This window comes from Diadema antillarum, unplaced genomic scaffold, assembly GCF_040938485.1.
Source record: "Diadema antillarum isolate AM-2024a unplaced genomic scaffold, OU_Dant_1.0 seq00000333_RagTag, whole genome shotgun sequence".
Taxonomy (NCBI): Eukaryota; Metazoa; Echinodermata; class Echinoidea; order Diadematoida; family Diadematidae; genus Diadema; species Diadema antillarum.
The window spans coordinates 682,351-710,322 of NW_027271349.1; the positions used below are offsets into that span (position 1 = coordinate 682,351).

At 39.2% G+C, this 27,972-nt stretch overlaps 1 protein-coding gene across 1 annotated transcript; it reads right to left on the reverse strand.

Annotated features, from left to right (window-relative positions):
- Positions 1 to 2,687: 2,687 nt before the first annotated feature.
- LOC139730757 (26S proteasome non-ATPase regulatory subunit 1-like) lies at positions 2,688 to 27,972 on the reverse strand. The gene is made up of 8 exons (XM_071641618.1): positions 27,895 to 27,972; positions 26,890 to 27,006; positions 15,064 to 15,166; positions 6,157 to 6,326; positions 5,217 to 5,387; positions 4,325 to 4,654; positions 3,176 to 3,251; positions 2,688 to 2,761 (listed from the first exon to the last, which is right to left on the reverse strand). The coding sequence occupies exons 1-8, from the start codon at positions 27,931 to 27,933 to the stop codon at positions 2,688 to 2,690; spliced, it is 1,080 nt and encodes a 359-aa protein (XP_071497719.1). The 5' UTR covers positions 27,934 to 27,972.

A 27,972-nucleotide genomic window follows, 5' to 3' on the forward strand; every position in this document is an offset into this window, starting at 1 on the left:
CATTCTGGTTCACACAATCGTGCATTTTTTGCCTCATGATTTAATTAAAATGTTGAGTTTGTCCTGCTTTTGTTTTGCATATGATTGAGCTCAAATTCACATGCATAGCTGAAAAAGGTTAGAGCTCTAAATTTCACAATAAAGACCTTCATAATTCTTTCCAAGAATTTCCCTGACATGCTCTCATCACTATGAAGGTCAGTGAGCTGATATTAGTGGCCACATTCATGCATGTACATAATGACAGATTTTATGAGTCAAAGCAGGAATATAATTTAAGCAAAATGGCCATTCTGGGCGGCATGTACCACTTCTGTGTAAGATGCCCGACAATGGTTACAAATCAAAATGCAATGTATAAACCATTAAGTTTCTACATCCTTGCACCAGTATTTCAGCACTGTGATGTTCTGATTGATGTAATAAATCATACAGCATTTTATCTTGTGGATAATTATACTATCTGTCAACCTAGCTTATTGTCGAAGCAAAGTGTAGCCTTAAACTACATGTACATTAATTTGCATCTGTAAAATTAATTGATGCAGAATTTTTAAAGTCAATAAAATGAGAGTATTGATTTTGATAATTTCTGGTACAATTCTAGGAAGTAATACATTTATTGTCTGAGAATGAAAGAGACTTCCAGTTCATACACATGGAGCATGTTTACTGAATGGAAACATTTATTCCTGTTGTATTGTGCAATCTTTCAGTACATGTGTCTTACAAACATCACACTGACAGACAAATGATGCATTCTATGCATTTTACAAAAGTCTATAAGTTAACTATGGTCAGGAATTGTCCTCTCGTGGACATGTTGAAATCCATCACAAACATGTCGTAACATCAGAATCTATCAACAATGACAGAAATAATACAAGTAATGAATCCTTGATATCATCAATGAATTAAATGATCAATACATATCTGCCAAAGCATTTATTGTATAAGCATATTTTCATGAAATGGAAGCAACCCCATTCTAAATTGCTGCCTTCTGTCACAAAAACAAGCCTTGCCGTCGTTATTGTTGACTTCTGTTTGACAACTTTGGTCAAAGTAGGAAATTATGATGTGAATATCGTAGAAGCTGATTCACTTTGGGGATTTTGCAGAGTCAAATTATGATTCTCAGTAGATGATTTAAGAATACCCTTTTTTCTGTTTTGGCGGAATTCATCAAGTATTACAAAGCACCATGTAAGTTTCCCTTTAGACCTCATAGAAATGTAAAATCCCTTTGCCATCCACACGTTTACTTCACTTTAAGACAGTGATACTTACGTCGTTTATGTAACACCCATGGGATAAAAATTTCCTTGATATCAAATTTGATACATGTATACCTGTGACTTGCAGAAATGACACAGAGATTGTGTAGACAAAAGATACTCTGTCACCAGGAAAGGACTGGTACATTTTTTTTTCTCTCTGAATGCATGCATACAATACACATGTATCTCTGTTTCCTTTTATCTTTGCACGGACATGCTTAAGAACAGTCCTGGCTGAAGCATGTACCATGCCGACATTGAATGAATGAATGAATGAATGAATGAATCCATATCTTGGCATCCATGGTACAGAATAGCTCAAATGCACACCCTTAATAAATTGAGTCAAGTCCAATACACTCCACTGACCGTTGAGATGGGATAAATTTCTCTCCTCTAACTCTATTCACATGTGACTGCTTTCTTAACTATTCTCCATCCTGATTGCCTTTTACAGGCGCTGCAGAATATTTCTGAGTGTGTGTGTGTATGTGGGAGGGGGGGGGGAAGAGAGTCAAGGGTAGTGGTTGGGTCAATGGTATTCCCCCCCCCCCCCCCCCCCCCATTTTGACGGGAGGAATTTTTTCATGGGTTTCATTTTGTAATTCTTTAATATACTTTTTTGGACTTTTTTTTTCATTCAATTTCTTTGTTAACAGCCGAAACTGGGGGTGGGGGCTGAAACTGCCAGGCTGCCTAATTCTGCAGCCCTGTTTTAAGCAGTGTCAAGTGAGAAGTTGACAATGCTACAAAACCCACTTGCCTGCTAGTCTAGGGCAACTAAAACTCATGTTGGGCAAGTAAAATTAATGGGTACATGGCTGTGAAAGTCTGGGTTCCTAGCCCAAATGCCCATTTGGGCAAATGGCAGAAATTTCTTTTGTCATTGCCAGGCTGTAAAGTTTGAAGAACGATAATGAAGTCTACAATCCATTCAAATTGCACTTTCTTTATGGAAAAAATTTAGACAGCAGAAGTAATATGACAATTTAACATGTGTTTATAGCGTTGGCCTCTCTATAGTTCAACACTGACAAATCATATCACAGCTAGTAACCACAGAGGACAATCAAACTGACAATCCAAGCAAGCGTATGAGGTCAAAAGGTCAACATCCAAGACAATATTCTGCCTAACAAACTTTTATCACTGCTTTGTTAATTTCAATTCTTGACAATGCCTGAAGTAAATGTACAAAAGTATTCACACAAAGTCTTACCCATGCTCTCTGTTTATTTTCACTGTCCAGCTTTCATTAGTCTATCATATAGCATGGATTAATGAATTATCCATAATATGGACAATAATTATATCAACATCATTAAGAATGAGATTTCTGTTGTTATGTTGCCATGTGTAAACCAACGTGATGGGTGCATGGCAACCGGCATGCAACAGATATGTCATCTATTCATCGGTCCACTCGAATGGCTCGGGGGGCTCAGGTTCATCCTCCTCTTCTGCCTTCTTTGGTCCTCCGGCTAGAGAGAGGCAAAGATTGGAAACGGGTCTTAGACAGGCTAGACTACAAACAAAGAAACACAATAACAAATAGACAAACCACAGACTTACACATTCATTAATACACAAGAGAGATTTGTACCATACAAAGTAGCACAAAACTTACGCCAGTAAGGAAACAAAAAATAAGGCAAAGTACATGCACTGATCCATTTACAATAATGGAAGTTGAAAACTTAAGCCAAAAAAGTGGGGACAGGGGTAAGAAACAAAAACCTCATTTCATGAAGCAGAGAAGGGGATGGGAAAAGTAATATTACGAGCTACATAATTAAAATGACTAAGAGGGTATGAAAGAGAGAAAAAAGAGCACCAGATACAGTGAACGATGTAACCCATGTTTGCAAAGAAGAGTCCTGCTAAAATCATCTCACCTGGAACATCTTTGACAATCGTCTGAGGCTCTGAGTCTTGGAGATCCTTGACCATGAGAATTCCTCCAATTGTAGCCTGAGAAGAGACAATACATCATGGTGTCAAGTATCACTTGTCTCTTTACACACAGAGCATTGCAACTTATATTCACTGTTAATTATCTGTTTATCATAAGCTATCTATATATCCAAAGTCATTCATCTATCCAAAGTTATCCAACTATCCAAAGTCATATATCTATTGAAAGCCATCCATGTATTCAATTATTTCATCTATCCAAAGTCATACTTCTATCCAAAGTCATGTGTCTATCGAAAATCACCCATCTCTCTAAAGTATTCCATTTTTCCAGCGCCATCTGTGTATCAAAAATCATATATCTATCCAAAGTCATACATCTATCCTAAGTCATCCATGTATCCAAATTATTTCATCTATCTGAAGTCGGCCATCTATCTAAAATCATCCATCAAGCCATTGTCACCTAAGTATCAAAAGACCCATCGATCTGAATAATCAATGTATCCCATCTATCCAAAGTCGTCTTTGTATCTGAAGTCAACAATCTATGCAAAGTCATCTTTGTATCCAGAGTCACCCAGCTATCCAAGGTCACAAATACATGTCAGGGTCAAGTATGGTTAAACCTCTCTATCTCTCTTTAACCCATAATCTGAATTTCAGTGGATGATCGGTCTATAAGCTTGTCTAATGAAATCCATTCCATACAGGCCTGCATAATACTATCTACTGCATCTGACTTACTTTTTTTATAGAGTAAATGTATTGTGTAAATGATTTTGGTAGAAAACGTACATATCGGAAGTCTCACTATCACTTCCTTATGACGATTTGTCATTGATCAAACAGTCAATGTAACAATAGTACAAACTATAGAGTCTGCCATAAACTTTATCAATAAAGTTTACTGTATACTCTGTAGTCTTTTCACACATGGCATAACTCACTTTTTCTACTGCGCCTTGAGCACGTTAGCTATGTGGAATTGGCGCATTATAAGTACCCTGTATTATTATTATTATTGTTATTATGGCAGGCTCAAGAGTACCTTCATGCTCTGGGTAGTCTATATTAATTGGAATATTTAGGATGAAGGTGGACACCCAACAGTCCTCCTGATGACTTACTGCCTTGATGGGTTGGTATCTGCCTGACTCTGGGACTGAGAGAACCTTCAGCTGGGATGTCATCACTCGGGCAGGGTTCCCCAACATCTCAAAGAGTGGCTCCTCCTCCTTCTTCTTCTTCTCCTTCTCCTTCTCTTCTTCTTTGCTCTCCTTCCCGTCCTTTCCTTTCTCCTCCTTCCCATCTTTCCCTTTCTCCTCCTTTCCATCTTTTGCTTTTTCCTCCTTCGCATCCTTCGAGTCTCCACCTTCTTTGTCCTTCTTGTCCTTCTCCTTCTCGCTGTCCTTGCCTAGTTTCTCCTTTTCCTCCTCCTTCACTGACTCAGCATCATCCTACATCATCAATCACCATGGCAACAAGTAGACATACATGAAAACTTTGCATTACACAGCAATATTGCTTTCACACTCCAAATATGCAATCTTAAGATACAAGGTGCATTAAAACACTTGAGGTTGAAGGCAAAAAAGTGTCATCTCCACTTGATTACTGTAATAGTCATACATTTTCCTTTGGAAAGATGTCACGAAAAGTAACATTTCAACAAGCTAGACACACATGATTTGGCGAATGCTGGAAAGCCCTACAGTCAAAGTCTGAGATATACTACACAATGCATTTGTTTAAACCTACTCTCTCCTTCGTAATCTATTTGGAGGAACTCTTCTCTGAAACAGGAAAAGAAAAATGTGCCAGTTACATGAAGAGAGTTGAAACCGAACGAGGATGGGCTGATTTTGCTACAACATTTCCTATAGATACGTGCCTGAGTATACTCAGGAATTGTACTCAATGGGTTAATAGATGGAGACTAAGACCTGTTTTGGGAACACACTGCAGACAAGATTGTACATCCAGAAATAAGAAAGAAAGACTGAAGAGCAAAGGACTCACCACTTGCATCTTCTCCTCTGCATCTTTCTTCTCCCGTTTCTTGGCCTTGGCAGTGATTGACAGAACGGCTGTGGCTACCTTCTCCTTCTCTTTCTCCTTGGGTACTTCCAGAGGGGGTGGGTACGCATAGTGGGATGGCTTGGCACTGGACTTGAATTCCATCACAGGCATCTGCACATCAAATGGTAGATTTTGCAATATAATGATGAAAATAAGATGCAAGAAATGCAGTAACTTTGACATTTTGATAAGACTTCATGACCACACCCCCATATTGGCCTCAAATCCTCTTCCATCCCACTAAAACCATGACTTGAGACTCCCTCCAATGTTGCGCCATCTTTCCTGTATGTAGGGCTACTAACATATTTAAATCAGGGCAGTTCCAGAAGGTTATCGAGCAGAAACTTGTGTCCCACATGCGCCTAAACAGGTTATATAGTGCACTCCTGTCAAAACAAACATGGTTATTTAACAAACTACTTGTTACAACAAAGTAAAAACTCAAATTAACATCTATACCATGTATATTTTCACATATTTTATGGTTCCATTAGAACGTTTTGATATAATGAAAGAAAACTGCCAGTCCTGGGGACTTTGTTATAACAGAAGTTGCCTGTATTAATTAGGTGATACGCTATAAAATATATGTAGATAGCCTGTAAAATCAACTTACTCGCTCACGCAGACACACGCACGGAATTTACATTTGGTTGCACGACAGAAACAATTTGATCTGAATTATGTAGGCACAAAGAACTCGACTTCACGAATGTATCACAATATAACTTCAAGTCGCTATATATAACATCCTTTTCTTTGTCGATCACGGGTGACTGATATCTCATGACCCCCCCCCCCCCCCCCCCCCCCAGTGTATCACCTATTTCGTTTTGAAGTGACGACTTTCATATCGCGTTTCAAATTCAAACCTGACCTCTAGGTCGGAGTTGAGAGCCACGACGGTCGTTGGAGTGAAGGCTAACGAGAGGAAGTGACCCAGAGGAAACCAGTACCAGAAGTGGAGGAAGACCAACATCCCAACCACCGACGACAGGTGGGTGTGGCCGGTCCTCGACTGCAGACAGATGGTCACGTTTCGTCCACCTGGGGGGCATCAAATAATGTCATGGATAATATATTTTACATCTTATAATCAAATCAAAGTGCAGTCAAACCTGTCTATAGCGGCCACCCAAGGGAGACAAAAAGAGTGGCCATTATAGACAGGTGGCCGCTATAGACAGGGTCTTTAAAGGGGAAGGCTAGTAACTGATCAGTGGGAATGCTGGGGGATGATTGTTCCAATCCTTGTGGGATTCATTTAAGAGTACATTATATATCTATTGCTGTGTGAAAATTATTTGCTTCAGAATGGTCTCATATTCAAGTAATGTGCAGTTTAATGTTTCCAGGTTAGCGTGCCTGGTCAGTGACGGGGCATTAATCTGCACATTACTTGAATATGAGACCATTCTGAAGCAAATAATTTTCACACAACAATAGATATATACTGTACTCTTATAAATGAATCCCATAAGGATTGGAACAATCATCCCTCAGCATTCCCACTGATTCCCACTGATCGGTTACTAGCCATCCCCTTTAACAGGACTTTTCTCTCTGGGGGATTTTTCAGTGGCCACTATAGACAGGTGACCACAAAGAGAGGTTTGACTGTATGCAGACGTTTTTGACATGTTTCAGATTACAATTTTGTCCACTCAATCTCAATCTCTGCCAGTAAAATGAACAAAGAGACAAACATCAAGAATTTAAGATGGGGATAGCCACATTGAAATTGATAAGAGGGACCTCAGGAATAGAACACAATTCACAATAGGTCTTTAAAATTGTTCTCACTCCATTTATCTTCCTCACACATCACAAAAGAACAGACCTACCCAGTCAAGACAGCAATCTAGATAGTTAATGACCTTACGACACACATGTCTTTTGTTTTCAACTGTATTACAGAACAATTTAATAAGACTGAAAATTAGGGTTTTGTTAAACTAAAAATTACAGACTAAATACAAATAAGCAGTGCTGATGAAACCACATTAACTTTCATTGCTTGAGACAAAGATGACGCTTTTCAAATGTTAACCATATAGATGGCTAGGTACCAGGTTTAATAACGTAAATGACACAATTCATTCTGGGTCAGAAAAAAAAAATGATGCAAACCTCTACTATAAATTTTGCAATAAAGTCTGTGTGAGTTCATGTAAGCCTAAATTATTGTCAACAGGAAAGCTTGATGAAAGGAGAGATGAAATGGTTCTATCAGAAATTTCTTCCAAAATTACCCTTCAACCTTCAGGAAAATATGGCTAACAGTTTTCTCTCTCGGTCTGTGAGATTCATTTCAGGAATCAGAAACAGGAAAAATGGGCTTGATATTCGACAAAGCTACAAATTCCTAAACAAACTAAATTCCTTCAAATTCAATGTATCAATCATTAATGAAGATTTTTGCTTGGTTGGTTCAAACTCATTTCACATCTGATGGTTTTAACACATGAACCAAACAAGTGTAGAAGATTGTCATGACTTTTGAACACCTTTACTATCATGTGAAAATTGATGCAGCAAATATCTTTGGTTGTAAGACACCAGACAATGATGTGTTTTCCTCTAAGGATACCATGGGATGATTGCAGGACAGAAATAGAAACCTTCCATGGTCCATCTCATTAGGCTCATGACATAATTAATAGTCTAGACATTTTATGGCAACCAACAGGAAAGAAGAGGTAGAAGTCTGAGGGTACCCTGCGCCCCTTGTTAGCTCCAGAACTGCCCCCCCCCCCCCCACCAATAAAGTCTGATCGATAGTAATGGATTTTAGTACATCCACATCAAACTGTTTCTGTAACATTAGAATTATTATTATGGGCACCGAGGAAGCGTTTAGACCCAATGAGTGCTGGCAAAATGAAAGTGCTTTTGCCATGAAAAATGAAGAATTAACCTTTTATCATCAAATTATACAATTTTATCAAACTAAATTTATTTCTTTCCCAAAATAAATGAATTGGTTAGGCTTATAGTTGCTTTCAGACTTTGGCCATCTGCGAGTTTGCAAAATAAACTGTAACATTTGAGCTGCATTTCTGATAAAACACATTTGCAAAGAAACTGGTTGGAGAGTGAGAATTTGAAAGCATTAAGGTAATGTAGTGTATTGGTAAACCTGCTACTAACACTAGTATGGCTTTTCAATGCCAACAAATACTCAATCATTAAAGGACAAGTTCACCTTCATAAACATAAGGATTGAGAGAATGTAGCAATATTAGTAAAACACATCATTGAAAGTTTGAGGAAAATCAGACAATCCGTTCAAAAGTTATGAATTTTTGAAGTTTTTTTGCAGTACCCGCTGGATGAGAAGACTACTGCAGTGTATGAATAACTTAGATGTCACATGCGTACAACAATATAAGGAAAATATAAAGAGATTTTCACAAAATTCCATCTTTTGAAAAAAAGTACACATTCCCCTGACTCGTTACCGATAAATGTTATGGGTAATATTATTCCCCCTGCCTTTAGAAAGAGGCAAGTCAATTGCTCTTTTATTATGCGAAAAAAGTGAAAATATGTTGAATTTTCTTTTATATTTTCTTTATACTGTTGTACGCATATGACTCACAAGCTGTAGTAGTCTCCTCATCCAGCGGTTCCAACACAAAAATTTAAAAAATTCATAACTTTTGCATCGATTGTCCAATTTTCCTCAAACTTTCACTGATGTGTTCTACTAATATTGTTGCATTTTCTCAATCCTTATGTTTATGAAGGTGAACTTGTCCTTTAATTCAATTATTTCCATCTTTGGGGCAACTAGGATTTACTGATTTTTTATTTGTGACCCTGCACCTCAAAACAAACAAAAAGTCGCCAGACATGAATTTTTAGTTAAGACCATATTCTGAAAGAGCAGACTTTAAGCTTTAAAATGATGTATAACTCAAATCAAATGGACTCTCCTAACCTATCTAAATATTGGAAAGAAAGCACAAACTCAGGAAAAGCGTGAATTGAAAAAAGAGGCTCTGAAGTACAGTGTCTATTCAAGCGCTTAATCTTTACCAAACCGTGCTGGCTGTGCGATGAATGGGACAAAAAACAGGAAGTAAACCACCAGAGTAACAACAATGAAGGGATTATTAGATTAAACTGAAATTGCGCATGCCTCGTTAACACATTCTGTCCATATTCAATGCCAACTTTCAAAGCAGTAGCACTATCCTTTCAAAAGTTATTAGAGTTGAAAGTGAAGAGTGTGGACAAGGTTTTTCAGAAATGAAAAAAGGATTCTAAAGACACACCTAATCACACTATTCTACCAAAAATGTTCAAGATAAACTGCTAAAAAAACACATTTTCCTGCCCGTTTTATGATACCAAATTTTAGCATAATGTAAAAGAAGACCCGCTCTTTCAGAAAATATGAAAAAGTTAAGTTCGGCTAGGTTGACCCATTTCACTTATTTTCAGTCCTCACGCATAATCGGTGTGTGCGACTTTATGTTCGTTTTGAAGTGCACTGTCACATTTCTTCTTTATATTCGATATGACTTCTCCTCACTCATATCTTACCAGTAGGCATTACATGATAATATATTTTGTTGTGACATAATGCAAATCATTCAAACAATTCTACTGAGTAGTTTCGCACACACAGGCAAAACCACTTGAGCTCAATTTCTGACTGTGAATGGGGCTTCCTAGTGAGAGTAGGGAAACATAGATGTCCTTCCTTGGCATTTCCGGATGGCACGTACAACACATGCCTTGGGCTGATTCACTGCATCAGTACTACATTGAGTAACCAAACAGGCAGCTAGCAAGAGCACCTAATTCATTACTCATAAATTGCTTTACTGTCAGACTGCTGAGCAATGAGCTGAAAGTCTGAACACAGTATACAATCTTGGGCCTCCTGACTTAAATTCACACCAGTGATTGATGTGCCGAGCAAAAGGCTGAAAGTCTGAATACATTATAAAATCTTGGGCCTCCTGACTGAAGTCACATTTAAAAAATGAATCATTTCACTTCCCCTCTATCAAAATTACATGAAACACTCCGCTCACCAATACCATCATCTCGCAACAACAACAACAACACGAAATCTTAATATCATCAAGCTGTGGTATCAACTTGCACCTCTTATTCTCTTTGTAATCAACTGCTTTGGCCTATTTGGTAAATAACAATATTTTCAATAAATAACAATATTTTCAAAAATACATTAATGCAATTACTTGCAGTTTTGTATTGCTGTGATAAGCATATTCACAATACAAATTTCCAGAATGGACATCAAACTATTCAAGCCAATTCACACTGAAAGGAGAATTAACCTCTGAAAATAAAGTCCATTATGTTCCTAAATAGATCTAGAGTTTTAATTTGATATATGGTTCAAAGCAATAACTTATTTGAAAGTCAGACTAGGCCCTTGCAAATACTGTGATATCAGCTCAACAGCAAGAGTTCTGGAAATGCCATTGGGACTGCCATTCATTTGGCAATCTTGTGGAACCCCAACGATATTGTGATGTTACATGCAGAAAGCACAGCTTGAACTTTGAAGGTTCATCTTCAGATAACTGTTTTCTATGTGTACTATGATACTGTGGGGGAGGATGGAGTACTGCATGCATACAAAATATATTTAAAGCACCTTGGGGAAAATAATACTTTTCGATATTTATACACTAAAACAAGACCAACTTCACCATCATTATTATCATCATAATCATCATACTCATCAACAGCTTCATCAGCATCAACACCAAACTGAATATGTGACCCTGCACCTCAAAACAAACAAAAAGTCGCCAGACATGAATTTTTAGTTAAGACCATATTCTGAAAGAGCAGACTTTAAGCTTTAAAATGATGTATAACTCAAATCAAATGGACTCTCCTAACCTATCTAAATATTGGAAAGAATGTACAAACTCAGGGAAAGTGTGAACTGAGAAAAGAGGCTCTGAAGTACAGTGTCTATTCAAGCGCTTTAAAATCTTTACCAAACCGTGCTGGCTGTGCGATGAATGGGACAAAAAACAGGAAGTAAACCACCAGAGTAACAACAATAAAAGGATTATTAGATTAAACTGAAATTAAGCATGCCTCATTGACACAACCTGTCCATAATTAATGCCAACTTTCAAAGCAGTAGCACTATCCTTTCAAACGTTATAAGAGTTGAAAGTGAAGAGTGTGGACAAGGTTTTTCAGAAATGAAAAGGGGATTCTAAAGACACACCTAATCACTATTCTACCAAAAATGTTCTAAATAAACTGCTAAAAAAACACACGTTCCCGCCCGTTTTATGATACCAAACTTTAGCATAATGTAAAAGAAGACCCGCTCTTCCAGAAAATATGAAAAAGTCAAGTTCGGCTAGGTTGACCCATTTCACTTATTTTCAGTCCTCACGCAAAATCAGTGTGTGCGACTTTATGTTCGTTTTGAGGTGCACGGTCACATATAATCAACATCATCAGTTCCACAACATCCTTGTATGTCTAGTTCTGTCGACCATCATTTACTAGGGAACACCAGATTCATAAAGTAATTTATGAATCCCTAAGGAAAGAGTAAGCCATTCATAACATGCCACCCATCATTCCAATCACTGAAGAAAAAGAGTCATTAAAGTTGGCATCCTCGAATCCAGACCTTGGTAGCATTCTTGCAATGCCCTGGTCAGAGTGGTGAGAGTACAACTATCTTTTGGATACGTCACCACGATCTACACCTGTCCATTCCCACCCGCTGGTCACTGAGAGGCAGGTGTACAGTGACGTAAGCAAGTCTTGGTCAGTTCCCCACTCCCAGGTCAAAGACTCTTTCAGCAATTAACACCCCTGACACTTCCAATCCTAACCCACCTCAAGACTCTTTGAATACATGTATTTGCCTCATTGTAGCCTGGAGGGGGGTTGTGGGGACTTTATGATTTTTAACTGCTAAACTCTTGGAACGAGATTAAAGGAAAATGGACCGCGAGAGACTCTTTAACCGCATGACTAAAGGAAAACAAAAGTGACTTGGCATTCATATTTTACGTACCATCAGACACACTTCAAGAAAGTCATGGCCAACTGATTGCCCAGGTAATACCAAGGCATCCAAGATATTCAGTAGGAGTCATCATTCTCACATGAGTGACTAGTCACCTGCTTTCTACTGGCACTTGTTTTGAGCATGACTCGTTTAATACTCATCCTACATTTTCTCACCAGGCATGGGATGAATTCTTTATGAATGCCCTCAACACATATCAGATTTATTTTTAACTATGAGCATTAAAAGAGATGAATTCAACTGATCCTTTCATTCATGCATTCTAAAGTGGTTATTTTAGAATGTTCTTAACATGAGCAACAAAGTAGAACCCCTTTTCTTCCGTCTCCACAAGTGCGACTTCTACTTCCAGCTCACTAAACACCCCCCCACCCCCACTTGTCACTATTTGCCTTCTTTACACTCTGCCTATGTCACTTCCCTCCTCAACCTCCTCTTTCTAGGCCCTTCTTTTGTCACACAATGATCCCTACAAGGACTACATACACATGGTGTTACCGCAAACCTTTCTCCCTCATTTATACTTCACCATGCAAACCTTCAAGCAACACATAAAGGAGGGTTTTTACCTCAGCACATTTACATTTATGGGATTACGACAGCTTAGTTTAAATTTCCCACTGTAGGCCATGTCACATGAGTCTTTAGAACGAGAAAGAAATGTTGTCAGCATTTTCCTCATGAAATTCTACTTTTCAACCCATCTACACGTGTAGTCCCTGGGGAATTTTACTCCAGATAATCTTTAAATTGGTATCTTTGAATTTCGCTGTTTTCTGTTTAAAGTGAAATTAGATGGGAGTGATAAAATTCATTCAATCTGCACAATAATAAAAAAGTATACAAATTTGCTCAAATTGACACTAACATTTACAATAATCTTTGGCATAAATACTCAATTCTGAGTGATACATGGCATTAAAACCAAAACAACAACAACAGCAAACTTCAACAAGAGACCCGCGGGTCTAGCGCTCACCTGAGTATCGCAAGTTCACCTTTCACGCAGTCACTAATCTAAATTATTCACAGCTCTACCAAAATTTGACGAGGCATTCTCAAGTGGAAGATGAAAATGTACAATAAGGGCCCAATTTTTTCAAGATTCCTTAATTTGGGGGAATTGGGGCCCCCTGGGGCCCTCTGGGTGGGGCATGGTGCCCAGTTTGATAAATTGAGATCCTGACCACCTAGGGATGCTATCTGCCAAGTTTGACAAAAATCCATAATGAGGTTTTCAGGAAGAAGATGAAAATGTACAATTCAGGCCCCCATTTGGACCCTTCCAACCACCCCCCCCCCCTACCCCCAAGAGGGGCACCCCTGGATCTCCTATGAACAAACTTGAAACTACAGTCATTAATGTACTCACTCATAGTATTATCTCAGCTCTATAACTTCTGATTCTAGAGAAGATTTTTAAAGATTCCTTCATTTGGGGGGTTTGGGCCCCCTGGGGGCCCCCTGGGCGGGGCATGGTGCCCATTTTAACAAATTGAGATCCTAACCCCCTAGGGATGCTACCTGCCAAGTTTGGTGAAAATGGGTCATGGGGTTCTCAAGAAGAAGATAAAAATGTACAATTTAGGCCCCATTAGGACCCCTCCTCACCCCCCCCCCCCCTGGGTCCCATGGGGGGCACCCCTGATTCTGCCATGAACAAACTTGAAACTACAGTCATCAATGTGCTAACTCATAGTATTAACCTAGCTCTATCACTTCTGGTTCTAGAGAAGAAGATTTTTGCGGATTCCTTAATTTTGGGGGGGTTTGGGCCCCCTGGGGGCCCCCTGGGGGACCCCTGGGTGGGTCATGGTGCCCACTTTAACAAATGGAGTTCCTAACCCCCTAGGGATGCTACCTGCCAAGTTTGGTGAAAATGGGTCATGGAGTTCTCAAGAAGAAGATGAAAATGTACAATTTAGGCCCCATAAGAACCCTTCCCCACCCCCCTCCCCTGGGTCCCAAGGGGGGCACCCCTGATTCTGCCATGAACAAACTTGAAACTACAGTCATCAATGTACTAACTCATAGTATTGACTTAGCTCTATCACTTCTGGTTCTAGAGAAGAAGATTTTTACAGATTCCTTAATTTTGGGGGGTTTGGGCCCCCCTGGGGGCCCCCTGGGTGGGGCATGGTGCCCATTTTAACAAATTGAGTTCCTAACCCCCTAGGGATGCTACCTGCCAAGTTTGATGAAAATCGGTCGTGGGGTTTTCAAGAAGAAGATGAAAATGTAAAAAGTTTACGCACGACGCACGACGGACGACGCACGACGGACGACGGACGACGGACGACGGACGACGGACGACGCACGACGCACGACGCACGACGCACGACGCACGACGGACGCCGGACGAAGGGCGATCGCAATAGCTCACTTGAGCCTTTGGCTCAGGTGAGCTAAAAATGGTGCAAATTAAGTATTAATGATTAATTTACCGGTAACAATATTTAGGATTTTGATAAGTCTCCCACTGAAATATACAAAGATATGAGACCAAAAACCCTACATTCAACCTTGTGAAATAATAATATTGATCATGATGAATTATAATAAAAAGATAGAGAAGCAAGTCACAGAAATGTGGTTTGTAGCATTTACTATTGGTTGTATCAAATTATAATGCATGTACTGTTTTGTTCTTGTTTGTATGTATTGTTTTTTCTTCAATAAAGACATAAAAAAAGGATAAAACATTTGCAGGAATGGGGGAGGTCATACCAGCATCAATGATGCCCTGGGCCAGGATGGCACCAAATTTGGCCATGAGGTCCTCATGCTTGTCACTGATCGTCTTGCTGTACATACTGCGGAAGTGAGCCACCTGAGGAAGGGGTGTGGAAAGATGGGGAAACAGAGGGGAAAAAACATTAATCAAATCTTTTCAACAGTGAGAGTCACATACTAGTACCATTCTCGTTGCAAACATTTCGAAATTTGTGTCGCGATCAGGGTCACGTCTTTTGATTCAGCGTTCTCACTGTAAAAATAAAATTGAAACTTTTTGGATCGTGCATTATTTGTGAAGAGGTGACCTGCCCATGTTCTAAAATGGTATGCTCACACAACTCGTCTATGTCTCAAGGCCAATTCAATATAACACGGTACACCAAAGCATGGTAAAAATAGCAAGGAGCCACACACACTATTCATTGTGAGATATTAAATCTCAAAATTTTGTGCAGTCACCATTTTCACTGCACAACAGAACATCATTTTGCCAAAAAAAATCACAAAAATTTGTGTAATTTTGATCCATCGACATGACCCAAATCTTGTGAAAAAAAAAAGGAATTTCTGTTCTCATTGTAAAACTGTCTAAATTTGGGTTGCGATCCTAATCCAGACCCCCAAAACGTGTCATTTTTAGTGCAATGAGAACAACACTATAGTACAATGAAGAATGATTTGCTGTCAAACATGGAATTTCCTGTTCTCGTAAAACATATCAAAACAGTCACTCAATATGGTGTAGTTGAATCATCCACACAGAAATATTAGTGATTTTATGCTACAGCTTTAAAAAGATGATACTACCATTATTTAGGGCAGCCAAGAGACATTCAATATACATTTCATTTATAGCAGCATCTGGAGGGGGTTTGACCTACCTCTACCGATCTATTCATGTTTATCTTTGAACAATTTTAACCTGTTGTCTACTAATAAGAAACTGCAAACACTAAAAGAGCTTGCACAAAATATGACAACCTTGTAATTACTGAACTTTTTTTTCTGATATGGAATAAGATTTAAATACCTCCCCAAGTCATTATTTTACAACCCGTTCCAGATCGAGGGGATCAATTGCCTCACTGTCTGTGGAAAGCTTGTGGAACCCGTACAAGGGACGTGATGATTTCAGAATCTCATTCTGAGGAATTGTTACAATTCCCCTGATCAACCATTTCATTACATGTGACCTATTCTTGAGGACTCCACTTTCTTTATCATTGTAATCCATTTTATTTGCCTTCAGAGCAAGAATCCAGTCACCCCCTGACGTGACCTGATAAAGTATTCATCCAATCGTCATGGCAACTGTTACACCAGTGGGTGATGATCACCTGCACCTAGAACTATGACTACACAGAGACCCCCATGTCACTATGGAAACCGCATAATCAAGCATCTTGTGTGCTTGTGAGAAAATAACAAATGTTTTATAATTTATGCAGAAATTTTGGACTGCTAAGAATAAAACAAGGTAACGGAGAGATAATTTAAGAAAATGGCCAACAGAAGGAAGACGGAAGAAGAACAAAGGACAGAAGGGGCAAACTGAAATTAGATTTGTTAGAAATGTATCAAATTTTGTGTTTATGTACTGAACAACAGAAAGACAAAAGTGCATACAACTCTTCTTTTTGACCAGTCTTTGGTCAGCCATTCTGCCCTGCACTGAGTCCCTTCATTACCAAGCTTGTCTCCTCCCTCTAGATTTTCAATGGTCAGATTCTTTGTTTTTGTGTTTGTTTGCTTCATATGACTAACAACCTTCTTTCAGGATGTCGAAGGTAAGAATACAAACATGGTATGATCAAAATACACTCACATGTATCATTTTCGAAATTCATATGGCCTCTGATATGATGTTGCTAATTGCATAAAACATAAAATCAAGTGTATGTAAAAGTTTCTCAATTGCCCATTGCCTGTCCTGAAATGACGATATGACTTTGAGTGATGGTCATATGACATGATTTGCTGCACAATGACATACTTGACCTCAATATTTGACCTATCAACTACTGCCAATTAAACACAAGAAAAACAAGGAAAAGTAGAAATTACGCAGTGCGTAACATATGTCCCCGCCGGAAGTAGCATTTTGTAACAAAATGTGCAATATAGGTAAAAAATCAAGGTCAAAGGTCAAAGAAGTCAAAGGTCAAAATTCTGTGTAGAAGTTTTGAAGCCCTCACCTAGTGCCATCACATAAAGCAAATGGAATCGAAATTGGGTTAGAAATGGCGAAGGAGTAGCATTTTGTAGCCAATGTACAATATAGGTCAAAAATCAAGGTCAAAGGTCAAAGAAGACAAAGGTCAAAATTCTGTGTAGAAGTTTTGAAGCCCTCACCTAGTGCTATCACATAAAGCAAACGGAATCGAAATCGGGTTAGAAATGGCGAAGGAGTAGCATTCTGTAGCAAAATGCACAATATAGGTCAAAAATCAAGGTCAAAGGTCAAAGAAGTCAAAGGTCAAAATTCTGTGTAGAAGTTTTGAAGCCCTCAACTAGTGCCATCATATAAAGCAAACGGAATCGAAATCGGGTTAAAAATGGCGAAGGAGTAGCATTTCGTAGCAAAATGTACAATATAGGTCAAAAATCAAGGTCAAAGGTCAAAGAAGTCAAAGGTCAAAATTCTGTGTAGAAGTTTTGAAGCCCTCACCTAGTGCCATCACATAAAGCAAACGGAATCGAAATCGGGTTAGAAATGGCGAAGGAGTAGCATTTTGTAGCAAAATGTACAATATAGGTCAAAAAATCAAGGTCAAAGGTCAAAGAAGTCAAAGGTCAAAATTCTGTGTAGAAGTTTTGAAGCCCTCACCTAGCGCCATCACATAAAGCAAACGGAATCGAAATCGGGTTAGAAATGGCGAAGGAGTAGCATTTTGTAGCAAAATGTACAATATAGGTCAAAGGTCAAGGTCAAAGGTCACGACTGAAATTCTGTGTAGAAGTTTCAAAGCTCCCATGTAGTGCTATCATATAAAGCAAACAGAATCAAAATTGGCTCATAAATGACAGAGAAGTAGCAAATTGAAGATTTTGATCACACACGGACGCACACACGGACACACGGACACACGGACACACGGACGGACGGACGGACAGACGGACGGACACACGGACACACACACGTACGGAGCCCGTTTCATAGTCCCCTGCTCGAACTCGTTCGGCGGGGACAAAAAATTTTTTTTCTACCCTGCTAACCAAGTCCATTGATACGTCTGGTGGAAGAGTAAGTTATCATCAATCTTGGCCCAAAGTCAGACATCACTTGCATGCATGAATCCATTCAAGCAGCATTCCACCATGAGGTAAACACAGAACCCTTTCACACCTTGTAAATGACTTGCCAGGGTAGTGTTTACAGGAAGGTTAATATCAAAAGTCAGCACACCCCCATTGTGAGTGCAAGAACACAACCAGGGCAGGAAAACAGTTTGTGGGTGATATTTGGAGAGACCAAGGAGGTACATTGTACTATGCCAGCTTGCCTAGTAGGCCCTCCCCCCCCCCCCATCCCATCCCAACCTCCTTGGAGAGATGCTTGTGAAAGCACTCCCACACAAATTCCACTTGTCACTGGTCATTTACAGTCATCACAAAAATAACGAGTATGAAGACGCATGTCTGCTGGATCATGAATAAACTAAAGGCAGCATTGATCATCTTGTGGGTGTGAATTGGGGTCTACCAACACAAATGACACAGCATTCAGGGTTGAAGATGGCTACAAGTTCCCCTGGTGTATCACTTTGTGGACTACATGCAATACATCTGGGCTAAGTCCTTCATATCCACCCATCGGAGTGCTTATAGCAAGATATGACCTCATTAAATCAAACTCTGTCTACATTGTATTTGAGCCCTGACTCCTTCAGGCTAGTTGTGAATGGGAAATGACTGATACCAGGGCAATGACTGATGTCGCGTAGAATAACAATTTCTTCGTCATCCCTCTGTCAAGTGAACCTGTAAAAGATATTTAGCGCTGAATAAACAAACATCATTACAGGTCAGAGTGCCTCAGACATGAGTGCCTGCGATGTTTTGGTTTAGAGCCAGAAAAAAAAAGGGAGCTCCAATAAGTTAGTGGCTTAAAGTCTATAAAGTTATAAGGCTGCAGTATATAATAACCAATCCAGAAAAGTGATAATCTTTCACCTTCCTACACACTGACACTTGTATTTGAATCATAATTGAAGAAGAAAATCTTGAAATTATGATGGTCAGATGAAATTAAGCTCACAATAAGAGAAGCTTTCTGCTTGCCATACTTGTGCTTCATGGCTTGGGGCTGTTTTATTGAGGGAAGGTTATTTCACATTTGTTTATTATGTCTATCACTCACAATGCATAGAGTGGCTGTTCCCAAAAAGAGCATTCAGCTCATCTTTTCTTGATTCCAAGAAGTGATGAAAGTGATAAATTCCTGACTAGAGAGATGCTGTATTGCTCTGTACCTTACACACTTAAAAACACTCTCCAACCTATTCTCTACTTGCAGTAAACGAAAACATGTTTGAAAGTCTTCCACCTCAGACATGGTACACCGGAGGGTGCTTTCATCTTGTTTTTGTTTATCGTTGTTAGGCTGCTTTTTTCTTCTTTTTTTTTAAAGAGACTGTACATATGGGTCTTTTGAAGGTGCAAAGAGTGGGTCCCTTTTGGAAGCACCCCCAACTCGGCCATAATTGTGAATATTTACAAAGGAGATCAACACACTCTCACAAAGCATTTATCTACTGCAAGGTTTGTTTGGAAATGCACACAGTGCTTCTAAGGACCGGACTTACATTGTCATTCACAAGATGTAACTGTTGCCAATTTGAATACAGGGAGGATTAACAGGTTGCCTAAATCATTGTTCTTGTTTCCTATCAGTAAACATGGACCCTGAATAAATGCTGTATTCAAGGACAAGGTTTTCTATGTACTGACATCAGAGTAATCAACTCAGAATAAAAGAGTAGACCTTGTAAATCCACACAGCTGAGAAAGCTCTGTTCCTGTTCCGATACTAACAAACATGGAACTGAATCACACAAGAACCTAATACAGTATTCATCGCATAATCGGGCATCTGATAATCGGGATCCTCGCTTAAATGATATACGCTTCCCAGAAACATTTCCAACGCACGTTATTTTCACTGGATAATCGGGCGGGGACCTCTGATAAACGGGACAATTTTTCTTCTAGCGATCTTTGATTTTGTTAATATTTTACACAAAAAATCTACCAAAATACCACAACAATATTTCAAAGATTCCGTATCAGTTGTCGTTTACAACAAACTTACAAAGCAAGCTTCAGATTGGTGTGTTTTGACCTCCGTCCATCCAGTACATGTACATGCATAGCCACGAAAGCGCTGTGTATAAGTATCCATGTCATTGCAAAGCACACGCCTTCGCGAACATTCTTCTCCCCTACATAAGCAAAGCCATGTGCTCGCTTGCAATTCCTACTCGACTCACATCCAATAAAAAACATGCCTCGCTCATACAGCCCAGGCTGTGTGCGTTGTTTAATCTCAGTCATACACTCTGAGGGCAAAGTCCATTGTTATCGCGCGCCTTCGTATCTTGTTATCTACTGTCTTTGGTTTCAACTTTCAATACAGCTGTACACTGTGATCTGTGTGTACGTCACAATCTTCCTCAGTTGTGACTTGGCAAAAGTTACGTGATTGAAATGAGGGCTATGAACAGTTACGTATTCAGTGAAATGGGGGAGAGAGTGGGAGGGAGAGCGTGAAAGATGAGAAGGGTTCAATGTATGTGCGAATACGTAACGATTTATGAATCTAGACTATGAGCTGACATTGATTACGTGTACACGCGTGTTTGACAGAAGAATCGAACCCGGTTGCGATTACTCTACATCATTGCGAGAATGCAGGGAGAGCTGGAGGGTCGCACCGAGGGGTAGCGTGTTGTGTATTCATGTACATGTACAGTACGTCAGTTTGCATGTGTGTGTGTGTGTGTGTGTGTGTGTGCACTACATGTACATGTCGTATGCCGTTAGTGTATGGTGAGTACTCATCGCGAAATCGGGCACCTCGCTTAAAGGGGCCGTGTTTGCTACTCCCAACCTGTCCCGATTATGCGATGAATACTGTACTCATTCAAATTGCTGGCCATGGCAAGTATTTGCACAATAACTTTGCAATGTGCTATTATCCATTTAAACTTGTAGTTCTTCCTCTCAATTTTTTTTTTCATGTTTCACATAATTGCAAAAAAAGGAAATTCAATCTCTATCCAAACATCCTCAGGCATGCGTGCAATGTAGACATGATAAAGCATCAATATATAAAATATTTCACTATTTTGCAATTACTTTGTATTTTCTAATCATAAGTAGTCACTGTAGAAGAATAAAAAGCTTTAACTCAGGAAAATGAATCATTTCTGAGTGGTAGATTAAAAAAAAAAAGATTTCAGCTTTCTTTAAATTGGCAATTCTGTCCCCCCCCCCCCATCAAAAAACAAAAAAAAACCAAAACAAAACTTACATGTGGCATCAAAGTCCTAAATATATTCACTGCTCAAAGTGGGTTCCTAGACCTAGCCACTCCATAGAGCAGTTGTAATCTAACATAGCTCAGGACAAATTAGCATCAGACCTGCAGAGCTCTAGCCCCAAAGACTAGGGACAGACAGAGTCAGTGAGAAACCCATTTCAGCTGTCAGCCGGGATGATAAAAAAGGGGGAAGAATCACTACCTGCATCAGGGGGGTGTTCCATAAAGCTGTTCTTAAAGTTACTAATGACTTAAGAATGACTGGTAATCAGTTCTGATGTGCTATACTTATCAGAATTTCAATAATTCTGCACAAGAACTGATCACCAGTCGTTCTTAAGTCGTTCATAACTGTAAGAACAGCTTTATGAAACATCCCCCTGATATGATATAATCTAGATGAGGTGAAAATATACCTCTGATGGGTATTTTCATTATTACAGCTTGATGCAAGACTAGCATCCCTGACATAATTACCAAGAAAACTTATCTGCAATTGATCAATTCATGCTTTCATTCACAATGCTTGATTGGGGCAAGTTAGAAGCCCTTAGTGACAACACACATGGTGTAATTGAAAGCAATTGTGGAAACCATGACACAGCCCCTCATCAAGGTGACAAGCGTCAGGGTTTGCCTTTTTCCTTTCATTTTTCTGTTCCGCCTCCACGGCTTCCTTTCCTTATCCAAGAAGCTACCAATGCCAGCTTTGCCATGTGTCAGCGTATTACTCATGGCTAATTCTAAATATCTGATGGAACCCTAGAGGACTGGAAAGAGATTAATCCTCTGTAATGACAGCAATAAAAAGGGAGGTGGGGATTCAGAGCATGATAACAAGAATGCAAAGAGAGTGTTGAGTGTAATCCGTTATCAATGAGAACCAATTTCTGACATATTTAAGTGATTTCACTGATGATTGCTGCAATGCATCCACATCAAGCTTTACACAAGGTAGCAGAATCCAATCATGATTAATGGTGAGAAGAGTGTAGGACAGACCATTTTTTGTAATAGAAGTTCTCACATACAGTACCTTGAAAGGTCACACCACTTTTCCGTGATGAAAATCTACAGGGTGTTAAAATCTATAGAGTGTTAAAATCTATACGGTGTTAATCCTGACGTATCCTAACTACTGATGTAATTCACTTTCTCACCATGACAGCCATTCATGATGAGACACAAACTTTGATGGGGGAGAGATTTTATGTCTTAAAGGTCCTGTTTACCACTGGGAGCAGTGATTTTAAAAATGTTTGAGTTATCACATTTCAAGCATATGTGTAGGTCAGTTGTATCACAAAACATCCTACCTTTTAAAAATTTAGCAATAAGGCCTAAAATATAAGGAGATATCATTATTTTTCTCAATAAACCATAACTGCAGATGGTTTATTCCAGAAGCACATTAGTTGGAATTGGCGCATTATAAGTACCCTGTATTATTATTATTACTATTATTATTATCATTATTATAACTATGGTTCACATTTTGTATATTCAATGATACTTCGCATTGATTATACTGATTAACATTTTTACATAGGTGGTTTCTATCCCTAACTCACATTTTAGAGCTACTTTGAAGCACTCAAGCTGGGTTTTTGTTTCATCTGCAAATGGTCAATAATGCCTTTATTTTAATGTGCAATCTGCCAAGTCGGTCAAAGAATCAGTATGGCATGGCTGTAACCTCACAAGGAGTGTATGATGCAGGAGCATGCATGATGAGAGAAATTCTGGTACATAACTGTACAAACATGAATAATTACACGGTATGAACTTATCATCAAAAGAAAGACGGCAAAACGAAACAATTTCTGCAAGTTGCTGCGACCAACAATTCTGGCTTGATAAACAAAATTCTTGCAAAAAATAAAAGTGCAGCAAACCTTGGATAAGGATACTTAGACCATCAGGATTGGTAATTTATGCAAATGAGAATGATAACAATGATTAACAATGCTTACAAATATAGCTCACACATATTGTATATCATGTCAATACGCTCACATGTAGAATCGCACCCTTTTATTATGTTGTATACAGACAAATTTGGCTTCAACTTATACGAAGACATTCAGAGAAAAACCAGATCACCTTGACTTCAGAAACAGACAGAAGCCTGTAACTGTATCAGTTCTTTCATCGCCATGGTAACAGAGACGAGTTTCGGCTCGTGGGCTGCAGAGCGCTTGACTGTTTGTTCATTTGGATTACGGCTTGGTGGGATTTTTAATTCATGGAATGGCAGTATCTTGTCGCAACAGAGAAGTACTTGTATGACTGACATCAAGAATGGAATGGATACTTGTATTTTATCCAGGAAAGATGGCAAAGGTGGAACAAACGACATGTAGGTCACACCATCACACAAACAAGTTTCATTTTACAGTTATCAAAAAGAGCTATAAACTATCTTCAACATATAGCTTCAGTATTATGTTTCTTCAGTCTTCAAATGAATTGTACACATCTTTGTTGTGTATCAACAATAAGTTGAAACTGCGCAAATGTGAACATAAAAGTTTTAACAAGGAAAGTCAAGAAAAAGTTTTATAATACCTGGGGTAAAAGTGCAGCATCATCAGGTAAGTGGTAAGTCAATAATGGCGAGGTCAGCTTCATGTGAAAGGCTTTTTACACTTGCAAATTTTTGCTTAGTCCTGTACCAATGGTGGGGCTAAGGGGGGGGGGCCTTAGCCCCACCATTGGTACTGGACTTTCCTTAGCCCACTTTCTGTTTACACTTGTTTTTGCCAAAGTGGGCTAGCCCCACCGATAATCCTGTACTATCTGGCCCTGCAATTGCGGTGTCAAGCAAGCGAGTGTAAACACAACGAAGAAATAATCTGGGGCTAAGCGACGGAGATGAAGTCCGACCCCCACTGACCAATCAGAAACGAGGTAATCAAGTGCTGCCGGCGCGTGCGTGTACTTGTACAATGCACACTGTAATCATGAATATTCATGTGGTTTGGAAACTACGGGACTAAGAAATACGAGTGTAAAAAGGTCAGTTTTCTCTTTAGCCCAGGACAAGAGCTTAGTACGGGATTTATTGGCGAGTGTAAAAAGCTGAAAAAATTGGTACGGGATTAACGATAGTCCTGGGTCAGAGAAAGTACAGGGTTAAGAAACACGAGTGTAAAAAGGGCTTATGAGGCAAAAATAGGCATCAATAATTGATTATTTGCCCCTATTTATGACAATCCTTGACATTCTTTGCCTGTAATAAAGCCAAGAGCAAGGACCCATTATCCTTTCCTCATGGCTAAGAGTCATTCTCTGTCATTTCTAGCTACCTCAGCCATCTCACTGTTTGATTTGTTTCTTTAACCTGACCTCTACACACAACCCAGCAGGTTCACAACAAAATTCCTCAACAGTGACTTGGAAAAAAGCCAAATGGTTTATTAGGGCATCACATCTCAGTATTTTATTACTTTCTGTTCTCTTTCATTTCATTTCATTTGCAAGTTTTCCATTGTTTTACAAAGCAGCAAGCTGAATTTTTACATACTGGAAGATGTAAGCTGTACATACACATAAAGTATTTCCTCCTTTACAACCATTTCCACATCTTGGCCCATTTAACATTCTTAATATAGTGTCTAATTAAATTCTACATATTCACAGGCCTCAAATTAACCGACGGCCACCGATGGCCATGGCCGTCGGTGCCCCTCTCCTTGGCCGCAATGCCTTTTTTTCCTTGATCAAAGTTACGGCCAAAAAAAATGTGCCCTTTTTCTTGTGGCCGTGGTGCCCTTTTAGAATGAACGTTATTATTTATGACGTATAATATGCCCTTTCTCAAAGTCTACACTTTAATAAGCTTGAACAACTTTCCTGATCTCAAATATCATACCTTCAGTTCACTCGCGTCCCAATATATCTGATTCAAACTCAAAGTATCTTTCCGAGATACGAGACGACGTGTACGTACATGTACGCCCGACCGGCTTTTACCGTCCTGACTGCCTACGCAGCGCAGCGGCCATAGAGTTACTAGCTAGGCAGTGGCGGGCCATAGCAAGTGGTCGCAAGCCATGCTAAAAAATGCCAGGCCTGTCACGTCGGACGGCTGCGAGCATTGCCATCTCTCTCGCTCTGTACTCATGCCCGCATGCTCAAGGCAAAATGGCGCCGGAAATGCTCCAAAGCGAGCGCGGCGTATGCATTGAGAACGTACTGTATTACAGAACCTACATCGTATTGTGTATGGCCTACTGCCTAACGTCGTCTGCTGCGGAGAGATCCTATGCGTGCATGCGCTGCTGGAGTGTAGCAGCACGGTCGATAGCATACAGCTCTATGGGGCATTCACATCACGTATAAACACCCAACATGCCCTTTCCAATGTGGCCTTGGTGCCCCTCTGACTGACCTAAGTGCCCTTTTCTAAATGGCCTTGCCCCTCCAAAATCCTATTTCAAGGCCTGTATTCATCACCTGAAAAACCCTTGTGCACATTATCAAGATTCGTGAAATTAAAATGCAGGCGAAAGTTGTCTTCACTATATGCATTGAATGCCAGTGGCAATGCGCGAAGATTTCATGTCATGAAAAAGTCTGTCGGCTTCAATTCACGAAAATTTCATGCTGTGTGTATCTTGCTTTACAGTTTATATACTAGTGCACTAATAAACACATATTTTGCAACATCAATAATTACAAGCTCTCAAATAGTATCTATTAAAAAAGAATGTAAAGACTGCCACATCAGGGCCCTGTTTCACGACTTTATGAACAACTGGAATATGGCAAACCAAGTGGGTTTCCTAATAATTGTTAATTTCAATAGCTAAAGTTCAGATTTGTAGATGATAATGATTATTCTTACATGTCAACACACATTTTTAGTTGAAAGTGTATTTTTGCCCAACTGTAGATGAAATATGTACAATCGTACATTTTTAAACTGTAGGGGAAAAAAATGGGCACACATATTGGCACTTCGTATTCCAGTCGTTCGTAAAGTCATGCATAACTTTACAAACAGCTTCATGAAACAGGGCCCTGGGGGTGTTTCATAGAGCTGTTCTTAAAGTTACGAACTACTTAAGAACGACTGGAACATGTTCTGATGTGCTATACTTATCAGAATTTCAATAATTCAGCACAAGAACTGATCACCAGTCGTTCTTAAGTCGTTCATAACTTTATGAACAACTTTATGAACAACTTTATGAAACACTCCTCTGGAATATGAGCAAAAGAAGACAGACTTGGGATCAAATGCAACTCGTGAGAGAGAGAGAGAGACTTACCTTTGGGCATGTAATCTCATTCTGCTGGATCAGCACCATGGCCGAGGCAATGAGGGCGCCCTGTCTCACGTAGTTGACAGAATCGTTCAGCATAGGTTCCAAGATACTCAGCGCATCCTGGTGACAACATAGAACACAGAATGCCAGGAGAAGAGAATGTGACATCAGGATGACAAATTACATATTTAAGGCATCATTTGGAAGCTTTGCAAAAGAAAACAAATAAAATGTTAAAATCAAATGTCCATGGCCTACCAACAGTTTTCTATTAAACATCATCAGCAGAAGACTACAATACATAACTTTTCTTTCATGATAGGAGTTACATATATATGATATCAATGGAGACATATTTCGAGAAGACCTTTCAAGTGTATTATAATTCAGAGAATTGTGTCATTTACATATCATTTCAGTAATTAGAACAAAAATTGTACAAATAATAAGAAGTTTTATGTTAGAATTTAAAAGCATATTGTGGTCTTTAGCAAAGCGTATTGTCCATTGTATCATTGTGCTAGTCTATACTGCCAAGAAACCACGGGTTTTGTGGTGTGGAGTCAATTTTTCCCAAAAAAATTCACAAGTTTCACACGCCTTTGCTTCCAAATTTACCCCCCCCCCCAAAAAAAAAAAAAAAAAAAAAATGCAGCATAGTTTGTAATCCTGTACAAGGGAAAACAAGGTCTTTTAAATCTACACAGACATAAAATGGATGTCATTATCATAATTCTTTTTTTTTTTGACAGACTGACAGTTCTTAATGAAACATTGGAATCTCATATAGCTGAAAATGCCACATATTTTTATTTTTTTACATGAAAGACACTTCCTGCAAGTCAAGTTGAAAGTATTTGGTAGATTTCACAAAGTTTTACAAGTTCCATTAAACTTGATATTACTTGTCACATAATGCAGCCAGGTATACCAAAACACAATGTCTCTCTAGCTATATTGTTTGTTGATTTTGATGTATTTTTTTGGTTCTTTTTGACAATCACAAACCTTATTTCCAGTTCCAGCACACGCAATGCCGAGAGCCATGGCTGCTCCATATCGGACATGGGGGTTATAACTCTCTGA